At 52.8% G+C, this 24,929-nt stretch overlaps 1 protein-coding gene across 2 annotated transcripts; it reads left to right on the top strand.

Annotated features, from left to right (window-relative positions):
• Positions 1-1,337: 1,337 nt before the first annotated feature.
• Positions 1,338-23,326, top strand: PDGFB (platelet derived growth factor subunit B). Of its 2 annotated transcripts, none has more exons than XM_051962007.1 (7): positions 1,338-2,603; positions 13,390-13,486; positions 17,003-17,092; positions 17,308-17,513; positions 18,589-18,733; positions 21,225-21,380; positions 21,975-23,326. In XM_051962007.1, the coding sequence occupies exons 1-6, from the start codon at positions 2,547-2,549 to the stop codon at positions 21,347-21,349; spliced, it is 720 nt and encodes a 239-aa protein (XP_051817967.1). In that variant the 5' UTR covers positions 1,338-2,546; the 3' UTR covers positions 21,350-21,380; positions 21,975-23,326. The 2 variants fall into 2 exon arrangements, with proteins under 2 accessions (XP_051817967.1, XP_051817966.1); XM_051962006.1 differs by lacking the exon at positions 1,338-2,603 and adding an exon at positions 2,623-3,337.
• Positions 23,327-24,929: the final 1,603 nt, after the last annotated feature.

The following is a 24,929-nucleotide window of genomic DNA, read 5'->3' as shown; positions in this document are numbered from 1 at the left end:
ATCTTTTTTCTTGTTCACTTTCATACACAATTTTTTTGTTCACTCTTTCATACACAATCTTTTTTCTTGTTCACTCTCATATACAATCTTTTTTCTTGTTCACTTTCATACACATTTTTTTGTTCACTTTTTCATACACAATCTTTTTTCTTGTTCACTCTCACACACAATTTTTTTGTTCACTCTTTCATACACAATTTTTTTCTTGTTCACTTTCATACACAATTTTTTTGTTCACTCTTTCATACACAATCTTTTTTCTTGTTCACTCTCATGTACAATCTTTTTTCTTGTTCACTTTCATACACAATTTTTTTGTTCACTCTTTCATATACAATCTTTTTTCTTGTTCCTTTTGATACACAATCTTTTTCTTGTTCACTCTTTCATACACAATTTTTTTCTTATTCACTCTTTCACATACAATCTTTTTTCTTGTTCACTTTCATACACAATCTTTTTTCTTGTTCTGCTCTTCATACGGGAATGTCTGTGTTTGCTGTTATGTTCATGATACAAAATCAAAGCAAGAAAAAAAATGTTGAAAGGAGGAAGTGAGCAGGGCATTTGATTGGTGGGTCTGGGGAAGGGGGGGGGGCAGAGAATCAAGGCCAGCTCCTTGGATAAAAGAGAGGCATGTTTGCATTACCTACCACATAGGGTGCTTGATGACTAAAATAATATTATGCCCAAGAGGAACCTGTGGGTTTCCTCTGAATCCAAGGTCTTGCTCACCAAGTAGCTGTTTTTTGGTTTGTGGAAAGGCCTGTTTTGCCCAACTGTGCATATATTATAATGCCTCACAGTATCTCTCCTTTGGTGGAAGATGTAAATAGTAACCATAACCCCCATTTTTTAGATGAGAAACTGAGGTCCCCAGAAGGGTCCAAGAAGGGACCTGGCCAAGGCCATTCGGGTTCACTCTTTTTGTGGGGAAGAGGTTGGGAGAGGGTCGAGCCAAGCAAAAGCAGCTTGTCCTCTGGCCCCTAAGGCAGGGGGAGAAGTGGAGAATCTGAGCGAGGGGTCTACATTCTCCCCATCCCACCTTCACTCAGTTTTAGAAGCAGGTGTTGCTGGGGGCAAAGGCTCTTCTTCAGCTTCTCCAGACCACTGAGACCCCAGGGTCCTCTTCCTCCTCAAGCACGAGAGCCTGTCCACTGCTCCCTCCCCCACCTGCTTCAAGACTCTCCTCCCATCTTCCTTTCCTCTTCCCTCCCCCCCATCTTCTCTTCCTCCCTCCTTACTTCCCATCTTCTTTCCCTCCCTCCCATCCTCCCTCCTTCCCACCCCCTTCCCAGTCCCTGCCTGCCTCCTCCTTGGCTTCTCCTGCTGACTTCGGGCCAGCTGAGGAAGGCTGTCTCCACCCACCTCTCGCACACTCTGCCGTCTCCTTTAAAAGCCGGAGCAGCTGAAAGGGTGGCAACTTCTCCTCCCGCCAGCCTGGGCTCTCGGCCCCGCCAAGCTCCCGGGCCCAGCCCAGCCCAGCCCAGCCCAGCTCAGCTCCGGCCAGCTCTCCTCTCCCGGCTCCCTGCGGGGGGGGATCCCCTTCACGCCAGCAGCCGCGGTCTCCCGAAAAGCTGCAGGACCACGTTGATTTGCCATTCTAAAAGATTTTTCCTGGCAAAATAAAAAAAAAAATACAAAACCCAGCCCGACTTGCAGGGGCGAAGCTTAGCCGGGGGCCGCCGCAGCCCAGCCCAGCTCGGCGCTTGTCGGAGCCTCCTGGACGAAGAGCAGCGCGCGGACGTCGGGTCCACCTGTGTCCGCCCGAGGGGCGCCCGGGCAGAGGCACGGCGAGGCGAGCCTCAGGACCCCCCACCCCCACCCGGCGCCCGGGCCGGCGGCCCCTCCGACCCCTCCCCGGGCTGCAAAACGGGGCTTTTCTCCCCGGCTCCAAGTGCCGCCCCAGCCCAGCCCGAAGGCGCAGGGGGGTGCAAAGGAAAGGAACTGGCCACCCAACTTTGGAAAAGTTTCCGGGGGGCTCCGGCTCGCTGATTTCCCCCTTCTTCGACCACATTCTGTGAGATTTTTTTTCACGTCCCCCCACCCCAAATACTGCGATTAATCTAAGCCTGGGGGAGAGGGGATTCGCCCTCTCTCGCCCGTCTTGGGGAGCGCCAACAGGGGTGCCCTTTTTTCCCCCGGAGGGGTCCGGAGCCCCTTGCCCCGCGGCCTATCCCAAACAGCCCCCCGCTCTCTCCCCACCCACACCCCGGGGACGGTGGATGCGCGCTCCGGCTCGGGATCCGCCCGGGTAGCGCCCCCAGGCCGCCCCGAGCGCCGGCGCCAGCGGCTGCAGAAGGACGGGGCCAGAGCGGCCCCAGGCTCGCCAGGAGCCGGGCGAGGGGCGACGGCGCCCCGGGGGCCATGCGGCTGAGTGGTGCCGGGGGCGGCGGCGGCACCAGCGGAAAGAGCCCGAGCGCCTGAGCCGGTGGGAATCAAGGCGAACCGGGCCGAGCGCCAGCACGCACACCCTGGCCTGGAAGCAGGCACGGAGGCGCCCTCCGCCCCTGTGTCCGGAGCCCCGCGGGGCCGGCGGCTTCGGGATGAATTGCTGGGCGCTGCTCTTATCTCTCTGCTACCTGCCTCTGGTCAGCACCGAGGTGAGTGGCAACGGCCCGAAAGGGCTTATTGATTTTTTATTTATTTCCAGCCCTCACCCCCACCCTTCGCCCCCTCCTTTCCCGAAGCCGGTGAACTTCCCACCCTTACGGTGCCCCAGCCAAACAGGGCAAGGATTCGGGGACACCGAGGGGAAACCGGCCAGACTGGGGGTGGGGTGGGAAGCAGGTAGAGACGTGCTGGTTTGCGGAGGGTTAATATCGGCTCTCGGATCCGAAGTTGGGGCGGTCATCCGAGTTGCATCTCGCCTCTCCTCCCTTCCTCGCGGCGCCCCCTCCACCCCCCATCCCCCAGCAACAACAGGTCAGAAAAAAAATAAACAAGTCCTTTTTCTAGCTGGGGGGGAGGGGGATCGAAGGCTCAGTCCTTCCTATTACCCTAAACCCTTCCAGCAGGCGGGGAGGGGGGAATATTTTGACTGCAGCTGTTCTCCGTTATGTACCCTACCTGCACCCTTTGGTGGTGGGGGGAACATGGGGTTTAGAAGGGTCACTGTCCGGTTCGCTAAGACTCGGGAGCCCAGGCAGAGGTGGGCGCCCGCCGGGCTGTGGGAACGGGAGTGGGGCGCAGTCCAAGCCCCGCCCCGGTAAGGTAGGTGGGGAGGAGGTGCGGTTCGAGCGGTGGCGCTCGGAGCCGCGACTTGTCCTCCCGCATGCACCGAGGCACCGCTCGGGGAGGCGGGAGATGGCGAGATCCAGAAGGCTGGCGAGCTGGGGTAAGGGGGGAGGGGGACAGCGGCGGGGGAAGAGGTCAGCGGTGGGGGAGGGGGCGCGGCTATCTTAAAGCTCCCCTCTTCAGACATTTCCCCCCCTCTCCTCGGGCAGAGGCGGGCGTGCGTGCGTCGGAGGCCCGGCTCGTACCTGCGCCTCGCGCCCCCGCCAGCCCGCCGGGTCAGGGCCCGGGGTGGGGAGCGCGCGCCGGCTGCTGCCAATGTTTAGCCGCAGGGGAGGCGGGCCTCAGAAACGTCGGCTGAGAAAACAAATCAGGTCGGATCACTTTTTTTTTCCGCTTCACGCAGTAGTGAGTTGGCCGTTGTGTCGGGAATCCAGGTGGGAAAGGGGCGGGGCGGGCGCGAGGTACCGAGGAGGGGAGCGGGAGGGCTCGGGAGGCGGGCGAGGCAGGCACTGCCGACTCCCGGGCCTCCAGCTCCCGCAGAAGCCCGCGCTGGTGCAGCGCGCTCCTGCGGCACGGGGGAGGGGGCGGCTGGCTGCGCGGCGGGCTGGAGAGGGGGCGCGGGCCGCGGGGGCGGGGCGGGGAGGCCGGGCCGCGGGGGTGGGAAGGGAAGGCCGCGCCGCCGTCAGCCCACCTCGTTCGGACCTCGGAGTAGCCGCCGCCTCGGTCTCCTTTTGTTCTCCCAGTTCCTAGCAGAGCCCCACCCTGGGGCAGCACCGGGGCCGGGGGTGGGGGGCGGGGCGGCAGTTGGAGGTTCCCCCTTTTTCCCACCCCCATTCCCCAACCCGGCCCGGCCCGACCCGAAGCTAGCCGTCGGAAGGGGCCAGCTGCCGCTGCCACCGGTGCCAAGGCGCCCTGGGGACTGGCGGCCCCAGACACAATCACTCACCCCACGCATGCCAAGCACGCACGCTCCTGGGCCTGGCAACGCGAGCAGATGGGCACGCACGCACACCGCCGTGCCCCCCAGCCCCGCACCCCCGCCGCTGCCGTGCCGCGTGCCCCAGATCGGCGCGGCCCCGCAGCCGGCGGAAGGCCCCACCTCTTCCACCCCGCAGTCTCGGGCGGGGGGCGGGGGCTGCGGTTGCGTTGGCGGCAGCGCCAGCCTCGCGACCCACCAACAGGTGGGTCCCGTCCGGGGCGACCTGACACGGAGGATGTGTGGGCGCCAGCGCCCGCAACCCTGAGCTTCCAGCTCTCCATCACTCCATCAGTCTGCCCTGCTTTCCACAAGGACGGGAGGGTCCTTCTGCAGCTTCTCTCCTTCCTCCTCCTCATCCCTCACCCCCACACGGTCCCTGCCTCGGAAAACTTGAGCCCTGGCTTTGGCAGTTTGGGGACCCCAGACTCCCATTCCCAGCCCTGTGACCAGGTCTCCTTTTTAGCAAATGGGGCTGAAGAGGCATAATGGCGGAGCCAGATGGACTCAGTCAGGAGGGATGTTGGTGTTGAACTGATGGTTCCTAACTGTAATTGCGGAAGTAATTATTACTGCGAGGAGATGAGAAAGAAGCCTCTAGAAATATCTTGGGGTCAGGAGCCCTCCGACTCAGCCTGGGGATGACAGTGTAGGAGCTGGGTAAGTCTAGGAGTCAGTCAGGGCCTGGGTTCACTTCCCTAATGAAAAAAGAAGCAAGTACCTAACCTGTTTCCTTACCTGTCAAATGAGGGATCTGGCCCAAATGGCCTCTACAGGCTAGTTCAGGTCTTAGTTAACATGCTGCCTTTTATCCCAGGCTGCCAGAGCCAAAATGGGGCCAGATCTGCCAGATCCAAGGCAGCCAGCTCTCTAACAAGCTACTCTCCCTTGCTGGGGGGTCCTGAGGCCATATTATACTCCTTCGAATAGTGTGACCTTGGATATATCACTTCCTACCTACCCCACCCCTCCCTGGCCACTTCCCTAAATTAAGGGATGTCCCCAAGCGTCTCAGAGTGCTGACTTTCTGTGATTTGTCTGGCGTAGTTTCCTTCCCTAGAAGGAGCATGAGCAGAGATGTCTCAGAGCTCCTGTGAGCCTGCTGCATAGCTTGCCTGCCTTTGCTCCTGCTTCTGCTTTTTATTTTTAAAATGAGCTCATCTCCGTCTGAGGGGGGAAGTCTGGAGGGCAGCTCCATAATCTGAGAGGGCCTTTTTACAGTTTCTGCCACCTTTTTCTGGTGGGAGCTATTTAGCCCATACTAACCCTGGGACAGAATTATTCTGTCCTGATACGGCTCCCCCACTCTAGTGGTACTCTAGGGCTTGTCTTACTCATGGCAGCATCATAGCAACTCCTGATGGAGAAATTGAGACCCACGATTGCACGTACACACCAGTGGCAAGCCATGAACTTGGGCTTGGATTAAACAGTTATAAAAGGGGAAAAAAAAGAGTTATAAAAGGAAAAAAAAAGAGTTATAAAAGGAGTGACATCTTTCTCCGTAAGATAGTTTCAGAACCATCCTGGGGCCAGTCTGGGAAGAAACAGGTAGAAGAAACAGGGGAAGGAAGTTTGTGTGTGTGTGTGTGTGTGTGTGTGTGTGTGTGTGTGTGTGTGGCCATCAGCTGATGCCAGCTCTGGAGAATGACTACAGCCCTCATGTGACTTGCGATTAGCACCCTTTTGGGTCACAAACTCCGAGCTGCTAGGGACCTCGCAGGCCTCCCACAGCCCAGAAGCAGGCCTCTTACCACATCCTTTAGCAGAAGCTTGAGGCTCTCCAGGGAGGAGGATGCCTTTAGCTCTGGAGGCATCCCAGCCTTCCAGTGGACGGCTCAGATTTCTGACAAGCTTTTCCTGACCTGCCTCCAGAGCATCCCCCAACCACCCTTGGGCTTCTTCTGGGCCCAGCAGAACAAAGCTAATCTCTTTCTCATATGGCCATTCATCAGATACTTGAGGCCAGCCTCCAAGTGTTCCTTATTCAGACAAAATAGCCTTCATCCTTCCAATGGATTCTGATAGGTCACAGTCATTACTAACCCCTTCCTATCTCCCATCCCCCAAATTGGGCACCCAGAACTGATCACAATATTCCAGATACAGCTGTCTGGGCCCAAGGGCTGGGGACTGGATGGGATATTTCTATTTGTGAAGCTTAAATTTGCATTGATTAGTCTTTCCTTGATTTGCTTGATTGTCAGGCAGTGACATGGAGAATTGGAGGAGGTCTTTGGGGCATCTAGTCCCCATGGGTTATGTTTTTCTTTTTTTGCTGAGGCAGTTGGGATTAAGTGACTTGCCCAGGGTCACATAGCTAGAAGTGTCTGAGGCCAGATTTGAGCTCAGGTCCTCCTGACTTCAGGGCTGGTGCTCTATCCACTGCACTACCTGGTTATGTTTGTCTTGACTGGGCTGCCCTGAGATGGGAAGAGGGGAACATCACCCTATCCCTGGTTAGAATTGGTTCCCCAGAACTTTGCAGAGAAGAGAGCATGGCCCTTCCCCCAACATACAGAGAAGGAGGAACACAGATTAGACCCTTTCAAACAGTGGGGAGAAAGAGAGGAAACAAGTGACGTTTAAAGGTCTCTTTGGAGAGTTTGATACATTGAACTTCCCAGCAGGAAGAGGGCTATGCTGTAACTCCAGTGGGGGAGGGAGCTGATTGGACTGAGAACCCACCAGCTCGGAGAATGGAGGCAGCCAGGTGAAGTGCTCATGGTTGGGTCCAGCCTCCCTCCACCCTGAAGGAAGAAACATTTGTATCTTCTTTCTTTTTAAATGTTTTATTGTAACTTTTAAAAGCAATTACCTCCCAGTGACTAGACCCGACTCTCACTTGACTATGGAAGCCTTGCAAAGAAAACTCCCAGTGACTGGCAGTGTATATCCCATTCTGCAACTGTAGTCCACCACCTCTCCCAGCAGGGAGGAGGAGGTATGGTTTTGCTTCAGTCCTCCTCCTGGCACCTGGCAGGGCATGGGAAATGGCTTTATAAGATCTGATGGAGCAGCAGCTGCAGAGTTTGGAGTCTTGTAAAAGTGGGCAGAGGAGGCAGTGACCAGGCTTTGGCGAGGCAGTAACAGGGAGATGAGAACGGGGAGCCTGGTAAGGGGGTGAGAAGATTAGGAAGGGATTGCCCAGTCCTAGGGATCTTGGGTAGAAATACCTGGGAATACTAAAATGGTAGAGCTGGTTTCCACCTTGGAGATTATCTTCTCCTTTCATGGGGTGGGGGAGTGGTGGGGAAGGCTCAGAGAAGCAAAAGGTATTTTACTGGACTGACCTCCTACTCCATCCCACCCCAGAGTGAATAGGGGCTGTCCCCAGCTTCTGTCTGAGATTATATGGAATTTAAGGCTGGGAAGGAAGGAAGGGAAGGCTGCCTTTGGAGCTTTCAGCAAGCACTTTATGCATGCAAGTTTATTTTTGTATGCCTTTGGAATACTTCACCATCTAAGGCTGGGATGGAAGGAAGGGAAGGCTGCCTTTGGGGCTTTCATCAAGCACTTATTAAGCACCTTCTGTGTACATGCAAGTTTATTTTTGCATGCCTTTGGAATACTTCACCATCTAAGGCTGGGAAGGAAGGAAGACAAGGCTGCCTTTGGGGCTTTCATCGAGCATTTATTAAGCACCTTCTGTGTGCATGCAAGTTTATTTTTGTATCTGTTTGGGCCCAGAACAGTCTCTGGAATACTTCACATGCAAAGAGATGAGGAAACAAATACAGTCCCTCTCCTCAGGGACCTTACAGTCTAATGGGGGTAATGTCACCCCTCTCCCCCACCCTTTATTAGGGAGAGGGGAGAAAGTATGAGGGCAAAGCAGTCCTGAGCCATTTTTGGAGGGAGATGAGGGATTTCCCCTTTCTCTCCCAGGAGGCGGTGGCCTTGGTGACTTGATGTGACAAGCAGGGATGGGGGAGAGCCACGGACGGCCCCGCCCAGCTCAGGTGCTGGAGGGGCGGGGGTAGAGGCAGCCACAGTGTGTGTGGCTTTGGCACCGGGTGCCCGGCAGGTGGGTGGGGGATCAGGCCTCTTTGATGGGGCGGCTTCTCTTCTGAGCGAGGTAATTACCCTGCCCTGATCCATGCGGCCTCTCTCCTTTGGCTTACAGGGAGGAGGGAGCTGTTTAGCTTGGCCCATATGTCTGGCTTAGCCTCAGGTACCTGCCTATGTACCTGCCTGCCCGCCTGCCCCACCCCTGCCCCTCTCCTGGCCACTACCCCAAGCCTGGGATCAGGTAGAGCCGTGTGATAACATCAGGGATTGGCAGTCTTTGGGCCCGGCCCCAAGTGACACCCCTCTCCCTTTCTGGAGAGGGAGGTGCTCTTCGGCCCAGCTGTGCTAACAGTGTTAGTCAAATCACCACCTGCTCTCGGGAAACCTGGGCTCCTGCCGTCTTCCCCCTCCCGAGTCGGGCAAGCAAGCTGGTCCCTGCTCCCCAGAGCTCTGCCCTGGAGCTTCAAGCATCGTGGGGCTGTAGAAGGAGAGCAGTGTTTGGAATCAGAGGTCCTGGTGGTCTTAGGGAAGTCATCCTGTGCCTCAGTTTCCCCATCTGTAAGATTAGGTCTGTATTTGTCACATTTTTGTGATAGGGTGGATGATACCGTTTCATCCAGAATTTGTGGCTTGAGGGCCTGAGAGTTCACTGGGTGGGTGGGTAGCGGGGAGAGGATTGGGCTAGAGGGCCTCCAGTCCAAGTTTGTGATCATCTGCCTTCCCCACGGGGCAGGCCACTGTCTTTCCTCTTCCACAGTCCAGAAGGGCCTGGCAGTTCCCTCAGCCTGGTGACCGAGTGCCGCCTCTGGCTGGAAGCCCTGGTTATCCTTAGGTGGCCATTGAAGCTCAGAGCTGGGAGAACATTTGGAGGGCAAGATGGGCCACTCGGTGTTGAACCTGTTTGTCTCTGCAGCCCGTACTTTATACCAGGTTGCCTGACCTTCGCTTGATTGCCGCCGGCAGTAGCCCAGTCGACTATAGTACAACTCCCAAGGCTGAGGAGTTCATCCTTCCTGGGAGCTTAATCCTTTCTCCCTCTAAGTTCCACCTGTTGTTTCTTGCTCCATACTCTGGGGCCAAGCAGACTTTTAGAGTCTTACATCCTTCCCTTCTTTGGGCTAAAACTTTCCCACTTCCCTCAACTGATCCTTCAATGGCAGTCTTATGACTCTCTTCCTCATCCCGGAGGCCAGTGCGTCAACATCCTTCCTAAACGGTGGGCTGCAGAACTCGGTCCAGCCCTCCACATGTGGTCTGGCCGGGGCAGGGATCAGCAGGACACTCAACACCCTCGTTCGGGACCTTCCTCCTTCCTCTCGTCAGAACCTAAGATCCAGTGGGCTTCTTTGGCCACCATGGCACAATGTTGACCATTGACCGTCTTGGGAACTCCAACTGGGGTTATCCATTAACCAATACGTGTGTCTGTCTCCATGGGGGCCAGTGAGTTTGATATGAAATATGGGTAATATAATTGAGGAAGTCTATACCTTCTACTTTTTCTTTTCTCCTTCCCCCTTCTACCTCTTTGTGGGGGGAGGGAGATTGGGTCTCCCTTTGTTGACTAAGCGCAAAGTACATTGACCACTCACTGACTGGCCCCATCGCTGATCAGCATGGCTGCTTTGATTGGCTCAGTTTTTCCCCAGCTGTGCTAGTTTGTACCTCCTTACCCAAGCCCCAATGGTCTTGCCTCCTAGTGTTTTGAGGATTAAATGGGATGGTATGTGTAAAGTTCTCCGGGAGTGAGACTTAGGAGGAGGAGCAAAATTTGGAGGGAGGAGTGATCATTCTTGGGGGATTCAGGGGTTCTTTGGTGGAGGGCCTAAATTCTGTTAGAATTTAGAATGAGGAATATCTTTAGAGAATGGTAGAGGTGGGAGGGGGCTTAGAACAAGGGATGTCAGAGCTGGGAGGGAGCTTAGAACCAGGAATGGTAGAGCTGGGAGGGGGCTTAGAACAGGGGATGTCAGAGCTGGGAGGGGGCTTAGAACCAGAAATGGTAGAGCTGGGAGGGGGCTTAGAGCACAAGATATTAACATTGTACAACATCCAAATTGGAAAGGACTTCACAGACCCATGTGTTGACGCATATTTATTAGGGGGTTCAGAGTAGTCTAAGGAGGGAGATAAGGTGTCCATAGATTATTATGGAGGAGCTAGGAGGGAGTCTTGCAGGAGGAGGACAGGGCCCCTAGTTTAACCTAGAAAGGTTGTACCTTTGTACATCCTCTAATACCCAGGGCATATTGAGTGGGGTGTCCAGCCCAGAGGCCTCTGGCACATTCTGCCTCGGGCCCCGGGGGGGGGGGGGGGGGGGGGGGGGCGGTTATACCCTCACTGGCCACTCCTGCAGCTCTCTGGCCCCTCTCCTCACTCCTTGAAGCCCCACCGGGCCGCCGTACCACCCACCAGCCGTCCCTGCCCCTACGCCCCACTGCTGCGGCCAGGTAGCTGTCCAGGGGACTGAGTGGAAGGTGACACTCCCAGCATCCCCTGCTCTTCTCCTCTGCCCCTTCCCCCTCACTCACTGGTTCAGGGCTCAGCTGAGAAGCCGAGGTCTGCTGAACCTTGGAGGACTGAGTTCCTGCCTCTGGAGACCCGGAGTTCTGCCCTTGGCCCAGTTCCCTTCCCCACCCCCACCCCAGCCTATATTTCTAGAACCAAGTTATGGGAAAACAGCTCCTCCCCCCGCGCCCCACCCTCCTCCAGCCTTAACCAAACACCAGGAACCAAAGCGGAGTCAGTCAACATTTACTCTGTGTCTGCCCTTCGCAGGCCTGCCCCGGGCTGCCGGGGGCTGGAAGACAGACCGGAAAGCCTCCGCCTGCTCGTAGCGGGAGCCCCTGGTCGCGTGATCTTGGACTAGTCCCTTCCCTGGGTCCGTCTCCTCCTTAGCAGAATAAGATGAGCGGAGTCCTGGGTCCTGCTGTCTTGGGCAAGCACTTGCTAATCCGCCACTCGATGGGGCTCAGGGCTCGCCCCCCAGGGAGGGGAATGTCTTCTTGCCAGCTGCTCACTGCGGGCTGGCCACGTCACCCTTCTGACCCTCCGTCTCTTTTTCCAGAATGCCCAATCTACCCACTTCCTCACTGCCCACTTCCTCATGGGCGTTCCATGCACAGCTCTTGGTAAAAGGCGGGATTAGCTGTTACCCAGGGAGGAGGGGATCATCAGGAGGGACTTCCACCTGTGGCCCTGGAGCCAGCGGAGCTGGGACTGAGTCCTGCCCGGAGGCTTCCTCACCGCGGCACATCGCTTTTCTGGGGCTCCTTCCTCCCTGCCTAATCGCCCTAAAGTCCCTGACAGAGCTTCCAGGAGACCTTCCAGTCTGAGGCAGAATGGCTGCAGTGTGCTGTGGGTGGGGTGCATGGTGTGTGTGAATAAGTCTGTGAGTATGGTGTGTCAGTGAGTGTGTAAAGGTGTGAGTGTGTAAGAGGGTCAGTGTGTGTGTAAGACAGTGAGTGTGTCAGTGTGCATGGTGTGTGTATGTGAATGTGTGTCAGTGTGAGTGTCAGAGTGTCTGTGTGTAAGAGCGAGTGTGTAAAGGTGTGAGGGAGTGTGTAAGAGTCTGAGTGAGTGTGTAAGAGTGTGAGTGTCAGTGTGTATGGTGTGTATATGTGAATGTGTTAGTGAGTGTGTAAAAGTGTGTGTCAGTGTGTAAGAGTGTCAGTGTGTGTGAATGAGTGTGTAAGAGTGTGAGTATGTGAGAGTATGGGTTAGTGTGTAAAAGTGAGTGTAAGAGCAGAAAGAGAGGCCTTTCCCTTCCGTGAGGGCTGCGGATCTATTCATTCCTCTGGCCTCCTTTTCTTCTCCTTGGAGACTGCTCTTGTTCCCCAAGCCCTCCTTTTTTCCCCCCTCCCCCGTGGGGGGTGCTGGGGCTGCCCCCAACCTGCTGTGGGCAGTGAAACCTGAATCCCTGGGATGGCCCGGGATGGCCCATGATGTCATAGGGCCCTTCGGATGCTTGCGATATGATATTGTAGGATGGATGGCTTCCCTGGGAGAAACTGGGCCATGGGTGGGGAATGGTTCACCCCCTTATTCGGTTTCATGTGCTTCGGGGGAGAGGCCAGAACAGGACTCTGAAAATAGTCTTGGCTGGACACCGGGAGAAGGGCGGATTTCAGGCCTTGGGGGTACCTGGAAAAGAACTGCCCTCATGCAAGAGGCTTCTGTCTGCATTTTCAGTGATAAGCATTTATTAAGCTCCTACTACACGCAAAACACCCTGCTCAGGGGCAGTCAAAAATATGGGATGCTTTGAACTTTAATGGAAAATGAAGAGATTTAAGGTAGGAAGGCTGGATTCAAATTCCCCTCTGCCACTTGCTGCTTATATGACCTCAGTTTTCTTATCTGGAAATTTTAGAGCTTCAGCTCTAAATGTATAATCCTAGAAACAGCAGAGGCTCCACGGGGAGCCAACACAGATAGTTTCCTCATCTGTAAAATGGGCTGGATGCCGTGAGGTCAGATCTGATATTGTGATCTGAGTGGGTCTGTTTTCTAACCTGAAAGATAAGGATTTGGGGTGCTACCCAGGGGCGAGGAAGAGCTAGAGCGTCCCAGGCCCAAGGGGATGGATACAGAGGGAGCTCAGGGAACCGCTGGCCAGCTCATCTCGGTGGACAGTGTCTGGTGGGCAACAAAGATGGAGCACCCGTTCCCCAGCAGATTGGAGAGCTCCCGTGGGAGCTCCTGGGGACAAACCTGTCTAGAACTAGAAAATGTGTGTTGTAATATATATGTGTATATGTGTGCTGCATGTATGTGTATGTAATAAAAATAAATTTAAAAAATAAAGAAAACAAAAAAAATTAAATCAAATTTCCTTAAAAATTGTGTGTCAAATTGGGCTCCCTCGAAAGCGGTCTAGGACCATAATGGCTCTAGAACTGGCATCTAGGCCAGCCCCCTCATTTTATAATTGAGTAAATTGAGGTCAAGGAAATAAGTGCCTTAGCCAGTGAATGCAGACCCGGCCTTCGGCATCATGGTTTCCCTTTTGGGTGTATGTCTGTCCTTGCCTTTGCCTTCCCTTGTTCCCCCCTCTCCCCGCCCCCGCTGGCACTTCCCAGTCCTCCTGGTGCCGGACTGTTATGTCTCATTCCTCCCCCCACCCTTTCCAAGCTCACACCTTCCTGTTTGTCTTTGCCTGGCAGGGGGACCCCATTCCCGAGGAGATCTATGAGCTGCTCAGCCACCCCTCGCTCCGATCCATCAGCGACCTCCAGCACCTGCTGCGGATAGACTCCGTAGGTAAATCCAGTCTGCCCGAACATCCCACCCTTTCCCCTCCCCCAACACCCCCCACTGGGGCCAGAAGCCAAGGTCCATCATTTAGAATCCGCCTGATTTTCCCTCCCAAGCCACATCTGTAACGGGAGGAAGACTATCTTAGCCCCAGTATTTCTTGTAGCGCTAAACCTAGGATCTCCATACTTCAGAGTCCCTCCCAGGGACCCAGGCATGTCCTCAGCTGGGCCGGGTGGGCTCGTGGGTAACGAGAGAAAAACCTACCTTGATGTAAGAACTGGACCGAGGCCCAGGAACAGGGAGGCAGAAGAGAAGCTGGTCTTGGAGCCCAGTGGGCAAAGCTTGCACCCAGAGTTAGAGAGTTCTTGGGGAGAAAGCTGCTGTAGTTACTACTTGTGTGACCCGGACAAGTCCCAGGCTGTACAGTGGGCAAAGGATGTGCCCAGAATGATGGGGGGCTTGGGGAGAAAGCTGCCGTAACTACTCCCCCGTGACCCTGGGCAAGTAATCTCCATTGCTTCCTGTTTAAAAACGATGAGGACCTTAGACAAGGTGATGTCTCTGAGCTCTGACTCTGGTCCGGGTGGATTTGGAAGCGAGTGGAAGTGAGGGGGGCGGGGATGGCCTCTCTAGGTAGGAGAGTCTCCCTGGCTCAGCTGGCCACTAGCCCGCGCCGAGGTCCCTTGGGGACACCTGGCTGAGCCTGAGGGCAACCCTGCCCCAGCCGGAGCCCAGATTTCAGGCACGTGCTCCCTGGCACACACGTGCCAGGGCCGGCGGGCTGGGTCAGGAATGTATTTATAAACTCGGTCTTCAGGGCAAATTCCATTCCCTTCTAACCCCTACCCCCCCCAACAGCTTCTCCCTCCCCCCAACCCCCCCCCAGCTCTCCTTCTCTCTAGGGTTTTGTCTGTTTGTAGTTTTGTGATTTTTACCGAGACACTATCTATGGAGGAACAGAATTTCCTCCCTTTGTTCCCTCTACCAGGCGGCCCACTGGCGTCCTCTCAAAGGCATTCTCGCTCCCTTTCAAACTGGCCCGCTCTTGGTGGGGAGGGGGGGAGAGCGGGAGGGGGCACCAGCTGTGCTCACCTATTGTTTGCCCTGTTGAAAGGAGACAGGGTCTCCCCACCCAGCGGCGGTCTCCTCCACCTCCCCCTCAGCCCCGTGCCCTTGCGGCCCACAGCCACACAATGGGGCCGCTTCCAAATTTAGCCATCCCTCGGCCATCAAGACCTCCTCCACCTCCCAAGTGCCTCCCGGCCTTCCCACAGTCCGCCCACGGCTGAAAGCTGGATGGTGGAATAGGGTGGAGGCCGGGGGGTGTCCGGAGAGCAGCGTCTCGGTGGCAAATTTGAGGGGCTGTTTATTTTCCGCCTAATCCTCCCCTCTATCCGTCTCTTTCCCTCTCTCCCAAGCCCCAGGGAAATTCAGCAAGAGGGAGGATGGAGATAGACAGACAGACACACTGTGTCATGGGACGAATTGGGAGGAGAGAGAAGCATCTAGCAGGACATTTTTAAACCCCTGAGTGAGCAGCTGGAGCAGGAGCTGTAATCTTGGCCTTAAGGGACCTACTTAGCTGGACCCTGAGCAGGGCCCCCCCATGGCCAAAGGCAGGCCCCAGGGAGAGCTGGGAAGGTGTAGGAGTGGGCCAGGAAGCCCGGGATCAGAGGATTTATCTGTACTTTTATAGGGGCTGAAAGCAAGGCTCAGAAAAGACAGGTCACCTGTCTGTCGCCATCAAACACTGAGTCCTAAGGCTGGCATTGGAACCCAGATCACCTGCAGGGGAGTGTGCAGGGGGGTCCCCGTTCTGACAATTTATCCACAGCTCCCTTCTCTGAGAACTAAGTGGTTCATGTCTGAGATTGCTTTTTTTAATTCCCCTTGATGTTGATCATCTGAAAAATGGGGATAATAACACAGCATTGTTGGGAGGACCAAATGAAATCATGATCATAAAGCACTTACTATGTGCTTTGTACACGATAAACACTATGTGCAATGGTAGCAAATATTATTATTGAATATATATACATATATATAGAAAATATGATATTGAATATTATTATTAATCAACCAACAAAAATTTAATGAGACCAGGCCGGGTTCTGGGGCTACAGAGACCCCAAGTGAGACATTTCCTGTCCTCCGGGCATTTCCATTCTAGGGGTACGGGGTGGGGAGAAGCCCCATGTATATAGAGCTGACCTTGGAGTCAGGACTGGCTCTGATGCTTCCTCCCTGTGTGACATTCAGTAACATGTGGTCTCCCATGTCCTTGAAGAAGGCTGGGTCAGATGGCATGGGGGGGGGGGGGAAGCTTTGTGGCTCAGGAAAAGCTTCTTGTAGATGATGCTCAAGTCTTAAAAGGTGGTAGAAACTCCCAGAATCCTTCAGGATTCTAAGAATGAGAGCTTACCCGTCAAAGGCCTGGAGGCCGGCATTGAAATTCTGCTTGTGAAGCCCCCGACTCCCCACCTCCAGCCACCATCCTCTTGGATGGCTTTAGCCTGTCTTGGTAGGGCCAGTGACCCAGCTTGGGGAAATCCCTCTCCTCCCAGTCTTAGAAAGGCAGGAGGTTTAGAACCCAGACACCTAGAGTAAGGAGCTTCTCTCTGAGCCTTAAACTCTCCATCTGTAAAATGGGGACAGTGGTCCCTGAAGCGGTCATTTCATGGGAACTGTTGCACGGACGGTGTTTTGTTACTCCCAAGGCTTTGGAGAAGATGTAACCCATTGATCCTTTTACTTTCTAGCCTCCCCGGTAGAATAGAATGATTCACATTCAGTCCACATTTATGCTAGGACCTTTCCTCTCTCTGGGGGACAAAAGCACTGATCCCCCAATACCCAGTGCCCGGCCAGCCGACTCCAGGTCCGGACATCCCTGGGATGGCCTTCTGCTGGGAGAATTCTCCATAACCAGTGCCCAGGACCAAGAGCACTGCCCTTCCTCCCCCTCCGCCCAAGTTCAGCTTCCCCCTGGGGATTCTGGGAATTTCTCCATTCAGCACTTCCTGTGGGAAAGCAGGGGGAGATGGGGGCACTGGCAGCTAGTGAATGCTCAGGGTCCTTGCACCCGCCTGGCCTGGGGGACCGGAGGTTTCACTTACAGTAGCAGAGGGGAAGGTCTATTTTTAACTCCATTTTTATGGGTTCTGGCCAAAAATGTGACTCCCTGACAGAGGGTGGGGTTGGCAGCCCCAGGGGAAGAAGGCTTGACTTTACCAACCCTGTAACTGCTGCCTCCACCCCTCCCTCCCTCCCCACAATCCCATTAGGGATGAGGTAGGGCATCTTGGGTAGAATATCCTGGCCGGAGACCCTCTGGTGCAAGCCTCCCATTTGATGGATGAGGAAACTGAGACCCAGCCCAGAGTCACGTGGGTAGCCAGCCCGTGCCCTCTCTTGTACCTTATGGTACCGGCTGTGGTGAAACGGAGGCCCTCGGTTCTCAAGCCCCCCAAGCCCACCGCCCGTCGCCGGCCGTGCTGATCTTGTCTTTCCTTGCAGAGGAGGATGTGGCCGAACTGGACCTGAACCTGACTCAGGCGCGTTTCCCCAGTGAGCGGGTCAGCCTGTCTCGCGGAAGGAGGAGTGTGGGTAAGGAGGCTGGGGAGCCCTGTGCCTACCAGCGGGGGATGGTCAGCGTTCCTCGCTCTGTGGGTGAGGAAGGGGCTGGCAGCCCCAGGTCCGAGCCGCGGGGGGCCGAGGGCAGCGCTTCGGGGCGGTGAGAACCCACTCGCTGGGGCCGGGGCGGCAGCTTCCCCACGGGCTGGGCCCCGGAGCACTCCGTCTCACCCGGCCCTCTTCCCCAGCGGCCGTGACCGTGGCCGAGCCCGCCATGATCGCCGAGTGCAAGACGCGGACGGAGGTGTTCGAGATCTCCCGGCGCCTCATCGACCGCACCAACGCCAACTTCCTGGTGTGGCCGCCCTGCGTGGAGGTGCAGAGGTGCTCGGGCTGCTGCAACAACCGCAACGTGCAGTGCCGCGCCACGCAGGTGCAGCTCAGACACGTGCAGGTGGGCGCGGGCACGAGTGCCCACAGAATGTGTGGTAATAGTGTCATACCTGGCGTAATGCGCTAATGTAATATAATATCAATGTAATCCATCAGGTAATCAATATGTCGCTATGTGATATTAATAATAGCTCAGAATGTTATAATGTGTTATAACACATTAATGTATAATATGTGTTAATATAATATTAATATTATATATGTGACAGATTGATTATATTATGCATTAATATACTATGTTAACACATAACATAATGTCTAACATATTAATATTATATATTAGCACATTAATTATATGATTTATATTATTCGAATTATATTAGCTATTATGATTATTCTTCTAAGAAGGACAAGGAACAAGGAAATCCTCATCTCACTGAGATCAAATGTACATTAAGTGTGTTGTAAATTCCAACATTATCCATCCATGGATCCGTTGCGTAAGGATTTATTGAGAACCTTCTGTGTGCTCTGCTGTTCCCTGCAGCTTTGAAGGAGGCTGGGAATTGTAGCTTCTCCCACTCCCTCCTTGATGTCCGCTGGCCACTGTTTCACTTCCCTTGGGTGTTAATGACCCACGAAGCATCCATGCCCCCAAGCCCAGGTCCCTCTGTCCTGTCGAACCCCCCCATCACCCTCACTCAACGGGAGGTCCTCACCAGCTGGAGTGTTTCCTGGGACAACCGTCCCCTCTCCCTGATGGATTTCCCCTCCAGCCATCTGGAAACAGACACTTGACAGCTGACCCAGCCCCTGACGGGCGAGCCCCCCCCCCCCACTTCCTCACAGACAGCCACCTGCCCCCTCCCTCACCCCCACAGTCCACCCCTCTGAGCTTGGCTGGCGTTTTAGGGATCACCAGAGTGAGGATGCTCACCATCTGCATTTCAGCCCGTCTCCGTTCCAGAAATGGAAATGCCTTTTGCTCTTCCTTGGGGGGGAGGGGTTGGGCTGGGGCTGCTGGGCAGCCCTGTTGGATGGAAAAAACAAAGAGAAGGGAGGACGTTGAACTTCCGACAGAGGAAGGGGTCAACATGGGTCTCTGCTCTGTTCTTATTTCCGTCCATCTCCTGCAGGTCAGGAAGATAGAAATTGTGCGGAAGAAGCCGACCTTTAAGAAGGTGACGGTGACCTTGGAGGACCATTTGGCCTGCAAGTGCGAGACCATAGCAGCCCCCCGGTCCTTGCCCCGGAGCCCCTCGAGCATCCAGGGAAACAAAGGTACGGGGCTCTTTCCCTGGGATGCCAGAGATCGGGGTGAATGCCACGGGCCTGGATCCTTGTAGACATGTCAGAATCCGTCATCAACATCATGGCGACTAACATTTCTAAAGCACTTTGAGGTTTGCAAGGATGATTTCATTTGGTCCCCAAGCAACTGTACCGACTTGCCTATGGTCACACAGCTATTCAATGTCTAAGGCTAGGTTCAAAGTCAGAGCTTCCTGCCTTCAGATCCAGAACTTCATCGCATCTCCCTGGACCACAGGCAAAGCCCTTCTGCTTGGTTCTGCTCTCAGGTGCCACGATGGATGTTATCTGCAGAATTTGGAGTTTAGTTTATTTATTATGCATTTATTACATGGAGAGAGAGAGCTGGGATGGTGGGGTCAGGAGTCCTAAAATGAACCCCACCGTATCTTTGGTCCTCAGTTTGAAATGAAAGAATGAGGGGATCTCTAAGGTCCCTCCCAAATTTAACATTCTTTATCCTATCGATCTGCTTCCAACATGAATTGTGACGGGTCTCTTTATCGGTAGGAGAGGATTCTAATACTCCGTTTTGGCGGATAGGATGGATAAAGGAAGACTCATAGTTATGAGTTCAAATCTAACTCAGACATTTCCTAGCTGCGTGGGCCAATTTCCTTATCTGTAAAAATGAGCTAGAGAAGGAAATGGCAGTACCTTGGCCAAGAAAATCCCAAATGGGGTCACGAAGAGTCAGACATGACTGAAAAGTGATTCAATGGCCACAAATTGTGGGTTAGGGTCAAATGAATAAAAATGAAAAGCATCATGTAAGTGTGAATGTCTCAGGAGGGAAAAAATCGAAATGAGATAGTGGAGGATGTGGATCCAAATCCCAACTGCCTGATTACCTTCCCGGGTGATCTTGAGCCCTCTCCAGCTTCATCTCTAGAATGAAGAGACCCCTTAGGTGCAGCTCTGGATCACAGATCTTAGGAAATGTGGGACTGGTTGACCTGTGAATTTTTTGTGTTTTATATTTTCTTTTCCTCAATAGAAAGCTCTTTGAGGTCAGGGACTGTGGGTTTTTCACTTGTGTAGCCCTGTCTCCTGGCAGAGGACTCTATAGGTGTTTAATAAGTGCTTGTTGAGTTGAATTAAATGAAGAAAGGAGCTGAACAGACCATTTCTCCTGCCCTCTCTTCACCAGGGCCCCACCATGAGACCTACAAAGACCCCACATTTTGTGTATGCTGTGTGGGTTTGTCAGATATTCTGAGATTTCTTAAAATAAATTTGATAACATTTATTTTTACATCACCTACATTCTGAGTATTCTCCCCTCTCCGATAGCAACCTTGATTACAAAAGCAAAAACCATGTTACCATTTGTTTGGCCAGCTCCCATCAATAGATATCTTTTATTTCCAATTCTTTGCTACCACAAAAGGGGGTGTTCTAAATATTTTGGTTTTAGAGCCTTTCTTCTTGTCACTGGCCTCTTTGGGATATATACCTTGAACTCAGGTCCTCTTGACTTCAATGGCTGATGCCCCAACCATTGCACCACCTAGCTGCCCCATGAGTATGAATATCTTGGACGCTTTCTTCAAATTGGTTAGAACAAATCTCAATTCCACCAATAAAGATAGAGTGGAATTTCTGGCTTTTCATAGTCATTCCAAAATTCCTTGTTCCTCATTTTTATCAGCTTTGCCAGAGTACTAAGGTTCAAGATGGAAACTAAGAGTTCTAATTTGTATTTGTCTTACTATTATTAGTGATTTGAAGTATTCTTTCAGATAGTTGTTAATAGATTACAATTCCTTTTTAAAAAAATTTTAATAGTATTTTTTTCAAATACATGCAGATAGCTTTCAACATTCACTTTGCAAAACCTTGCTTTCCAAATTTTCCTCTCCCTCTGCAAGACATCAAGCAATCCAATATAGGTTATACACGTAGATTGCAATTCTTTTTGAATTATTTCTTCATATCATTGGACTATTTATCTATTGGGGAATGACTTTTTTTACTTGCATATTTCTAATAATTGCATATATATCTTGTATAGCAAAAGTAGTCACTTTATGCAAGTATTTCTGTGATCACCTTTTTCCTTTCTTAGGCTAGTTGTACCCATTTTATTCATGCTAGTTGTATCATTTTATTCATTTACTCAGTGGTATCATTTTATTCATTTTATTTTCAAAGACACATAATCAAAAATACCCAGTTTATCTTTTATAATCATCTCTCCCATGCTTACTTTAAAAAAAAATAACTTCCAAATGCAGCTATGGAAGGTATCTTTAAAATTCAGGTGATGTTCCCCTTTTGAGTTTGTTGTGGTGTAGGGTGTTGGTCTAACCCTAATTTCTGCCAAATTGATAGCCAGTTTTCCCAGAAGTTCTTGTCACTTAGGGCGTACTTTCCTGTGCCATTTATGGTCTGGGGTTGAGACTTTTTACTCCCTTGACACCAGTGAGATGACAGGCTTTTTCTCCGTCCTTCTGAACAGGTGGGTCCACCCCGAACAAAGTGACAGTGAGGAGGGTACGCATCCGACGGCCGCCCAAGGGGAAGCACCGAAAGTTCAAGCACACCCACGACAAGACAGCTCTGAAGGAGAGTCTCGGAGCATAGGGGCACCCGCCAGAGAGAGCATGATGGGCAGGTAACAGGAAAAGATGAGGAGCAGGAAACCCCTCCCGCCCGGTCCTTAGGGGATCCCCTGACTCTTTCTGAGGATAATTCCTGGGTAGGAAATGAGCCAAAGGAGATGACATAGTGGAAGGAGCGGTAGGTTTGGAGCCAGAGGTGAAGAAGGTTCCAATCCAGTTCTGCTGCTAACTCCCTGTGTGACCTTGGGCTAGACACTTGTCCTCTGGAGCCTCAGTATTCTATAATGTGAGAAAGAGGGACGGATCAGTCACTACTCTCCTTCCCAGCCCTTATCCCTTGGTAACCATGACCTCCCCCCCATCACTGACCCTGGGTTCTGTCCCACCAAGCCAATCTCAGGCTCAGAGCTAATGAAACTTCCTTGTCTGACTCTCCCCTTCCCCATTGTACAGATGGGGAAACTGAGGCCCAGGCCAATTCATGTAGGGAGAAGTATAATAGTAAATTTTGTATTTGGCTTCAAGGTTCAGTGGAAGGATCCCTGACCCAGAGAACTCGGCTTCCTTCCCAGAGTCCTTTGGGAGACCAGGATTGGGGTCTGTTCCAGAGGGGCTCTCTGACCACCACATTCTTTGTTTGCTTCTAGGGTTATTTAATGTATTTCTCGTATTGCCCCCATGGGGTTCTTGGAGTGAGAATATTGTTCTTCTTGTCTGTCCGTCTCGATGGCCGACGCGGATGACAAATGGTGCTTCCCCTGCCCCACGGCCTTGCAGCGGATCTCCCGTTCCCCCCAGCTCAGCGGCACCCTGGCCTTCTGCACCCAGCAGCTCCTGGGTCTCCCAGAAGCCCCCGCCGCCATCCTTCCCACTGGCAGTGGAGAAGGCCTTTGGCTAGAAGGGCTGCTTCTTCCGGAAGGCCCTGCTGGGGTGAGAGATGGGACTGTGGACCCGGAGGACTCCAAGCGTTGGCCCAACAAGCCGGATTTTGCCCTAGGACTCATAGTATTGGCCTGTTCGCATGGCAGCCCAGAGCCTGAGTGTCCCCGGCCCTGGACTGGCGGGGCTGCCCGCAGGAACCTTCTTCCCATGGGCTCCACCCACGGAGCACGGAGCTGGACCCTGCGGTCCCTGTTCCCTCCTGCCCATCCCCTGCTTGATTATTTCACTTTTTATGCACATAATTTGGAAACTGGTTTCTTCCGAAGCGGGTTTTGCCACGGGAGAGCAGCCTGTGGCCTGTGGTGCTGACAGGAGGTTCACCCCCTGCTCCTGGCACTGTGGGGGGGCTGTAGAGGGAAGCGGGGCCCAATCCTGTCTCTCACCACTCCCTCCTTCCATTTCTCTGCCCTCCTCCTCCTACATCATGGTCGGCCCCAACCTCGATGGAACACCTCCAGCCCTGACTCGGGTGAGCCCGAGGGGCAGGAGTGGGAGCGAAGGAGGGAGGAGAGCAGGTGTGGAGTGTGAGAAGATCCCCTAGTCCACCCCCACTCCGGCCTCATTCCAGTCCCTCCCTAGGTCTCAGTTTCCCCATCTGTAAAATGAGAGACTTGGACTACATTACTTCTGAGGTTCCATCCAACTCTTAAAAACCCGTCCCTGAGCATTTTGGTCCTCCTTGGGGGCACCTACAGAAGGGCCTCTTGGGAGACAGAAATGCCCCATGTGACCTCATCTGCAGTTCCCAGAGGCTGCTGAGTCTTGGAGGAAGCCTCCCCCTCCCCCCAATCTCTCCCAAGACCTGCTCCCGGGGCCTCCTGGGGGAAGGACTGAGTGGAGATGACTGAAGGGAGGGGCAGGCTTGCCTTCCCATCTATCCCACGTTCTGCAGCTTTCTCTTACTCAGAAACCCGCTTCCTTCAGTTTGTAAAGTTGGTGATTATATTTTTTTTGGCTTTTCTTTTATTTTTTAAATGTAAAATTAATTTATATTCTGTATTTAAAATTGTAAAAAAAAAAATCAAACCATATGACACAAGGACAAATGAACCCACCAGTTCTGTCTCCGTCTATTACCTATGTATCCTTCTTCCCTTCTTCCCTCCCTCCATCAGGGGAGCTGACAGTGGACTGCTGAAAGTCCAAGTCTCTGCACAAGGTTCTGAAGTCATTCATCTCCTGCTTTAATACTTCTGCAGTTGCAGAGTTTGTTACCTGAAAGGGCAGCTCTTTTTTCTTTGGACAGTTCTGATGGTTAGAATATTCTGCCTTCTACGGAACTGAAGTCGGGCACCCAGTGACCAACAAGCTTTTACTAAGTACTGCCTTTGGGCCAGACACTGCCAAGGGTTGAGGATGCAAAGAAAGGCAAAATTACATTTCCTACCCTCAAGAAAACATACATTTTTTCAGGCTTTTTTAAAATCAACCTGTTCATTTTTTATAGAACAGCAACATTTCATTACTTTCACACATATTCAGTGTCCCCCATTCATTCCCCATTTGATTCAGCCATTCCCCAATTGATGGGCATCCACTTAATTACTAGTTTCTTGCTAGGACTGCCACAGACATTTTCCTATCTTTTGTGATTTCATTGGGACACTTTTGGATCAAAGCCCTGTGGGCCTAGTTCTAAATTGCTCTCCAGAATGATTGAATCAATTCACAACTCCACCAACAATCCATAAGTGTCCCATATCCCCTAGGAAATCCCATATTCCCTAATGGGAACAGAATGTGCAGGTAACTAGGTACATCTAAGATATATGTAGAATAAGTTAGAAATAATCCCCAGGAGAAAGCACAAAGTTTTAAGGGGATACTTTTATTCCTAATCCTAAAACGGGGAAAGACGTCTTGTAGGAGGTGAGATTTTCCATAGGAATAGAGGAGGGCAGTCATTGCAATGACATGGAGTCCTACTCAAAAGAACAGTATTACTAGCCATGGAATCCTCAAGGTTCCCGTTCCCTGGAGATTTTGATTTTGAGCCTTTTCTAGACCTAGAAGGCAAAATCTTGGAGGCTCCTACTCCAGTAGAGCGGAAAGAATATGGAATTTGGAATCTGGATACCAGCATTTGAACCTCAGCCCAGATCTTGTGACTTATACCATCCATCTCTGTCTCCCCAAGGCTTAGGAAAGAATATCCCCATGGTAGGCTTTTAATAGTGAATTGAATTAAACCTTGGCACCTCATGGGGCAGCTAGATGGCAAAGGGAAGAGATCAGGCCTAAAAGACTCATCCAAGTTCCTGATTTCCCGAGTTCAAAGGCAGCCCCAGGTACTTAGCAGGTCACTTCATCAAACCAGAAACTGCTTGAATCTCAACTCTGCAATGGACAAGAAAAGCATCCTGGCTCCTGTAGCAGTTCAGACTCTGGCCAACGGGGATGCGGCCGGCCGGATTTCCAGGAATATATTTAGACAGATAACATCTGGGAGCTGGCCCACCCCATCTCTAGGGAAACTTCCATTTCCACCTTTGTGAGGAGTAGGAAGAGAGCGTGGCTATCCTGAGATTTGGTGCTCCGATTCTTGCCCGGTGACCGGCTCAGAAGACAATGGTAATGTCTCCTCCATCCCTTCGAACATTGAGCTTTTATTCATCCCTCTTGAGGTCACCTGTTGATTCACCCCACCCCTGCTCCACTCA

Source organism: Antechinus flavipes, chromosome 5, assembly GCF_016432865.1.
Source record: "Antechinus flavipes isolate AdamAnt ecotype Samford, QLD, Australia chromosome 5, AdamAnt_v2, whole genome shotgun sequence".
Lineage (NCBI taxonomy): Eukaryota > Metazoa > Chordata > Mammalia > Dasyuromorphia > Dasyuridae > Antechinus > Antechinus flavipes.
The sequence above is the reverse complement of the archived record's forward strand: the minus strand, read 5'-3'. Positions and strand labels throughout refer to the sequence as shown.

Coding starts and splice junctions, on each gene's coding strand:
- PDGFB (XM_051962006.1), top strand. CDS start 3,275: ATGCACCGAGGCACCGCTCGGGGAGGCGGGAGATGGCGAGATCCAGAA. Junction 3,338..13,389: donor CAGAAGGCTGGCGAGCTGGG/GTAAGGGGGGAG, acceptor TTTGCCTGGCAG/GGGGACCCCATTCCCGAGGA. Junction 17,093..17,307: donor TCGCGGAAGGAGGAGTGTGG/GTAAGGAGGCTG, acceptor CCTCTTCCCCAG/CGGCCGTGACCGTGGCCGAG.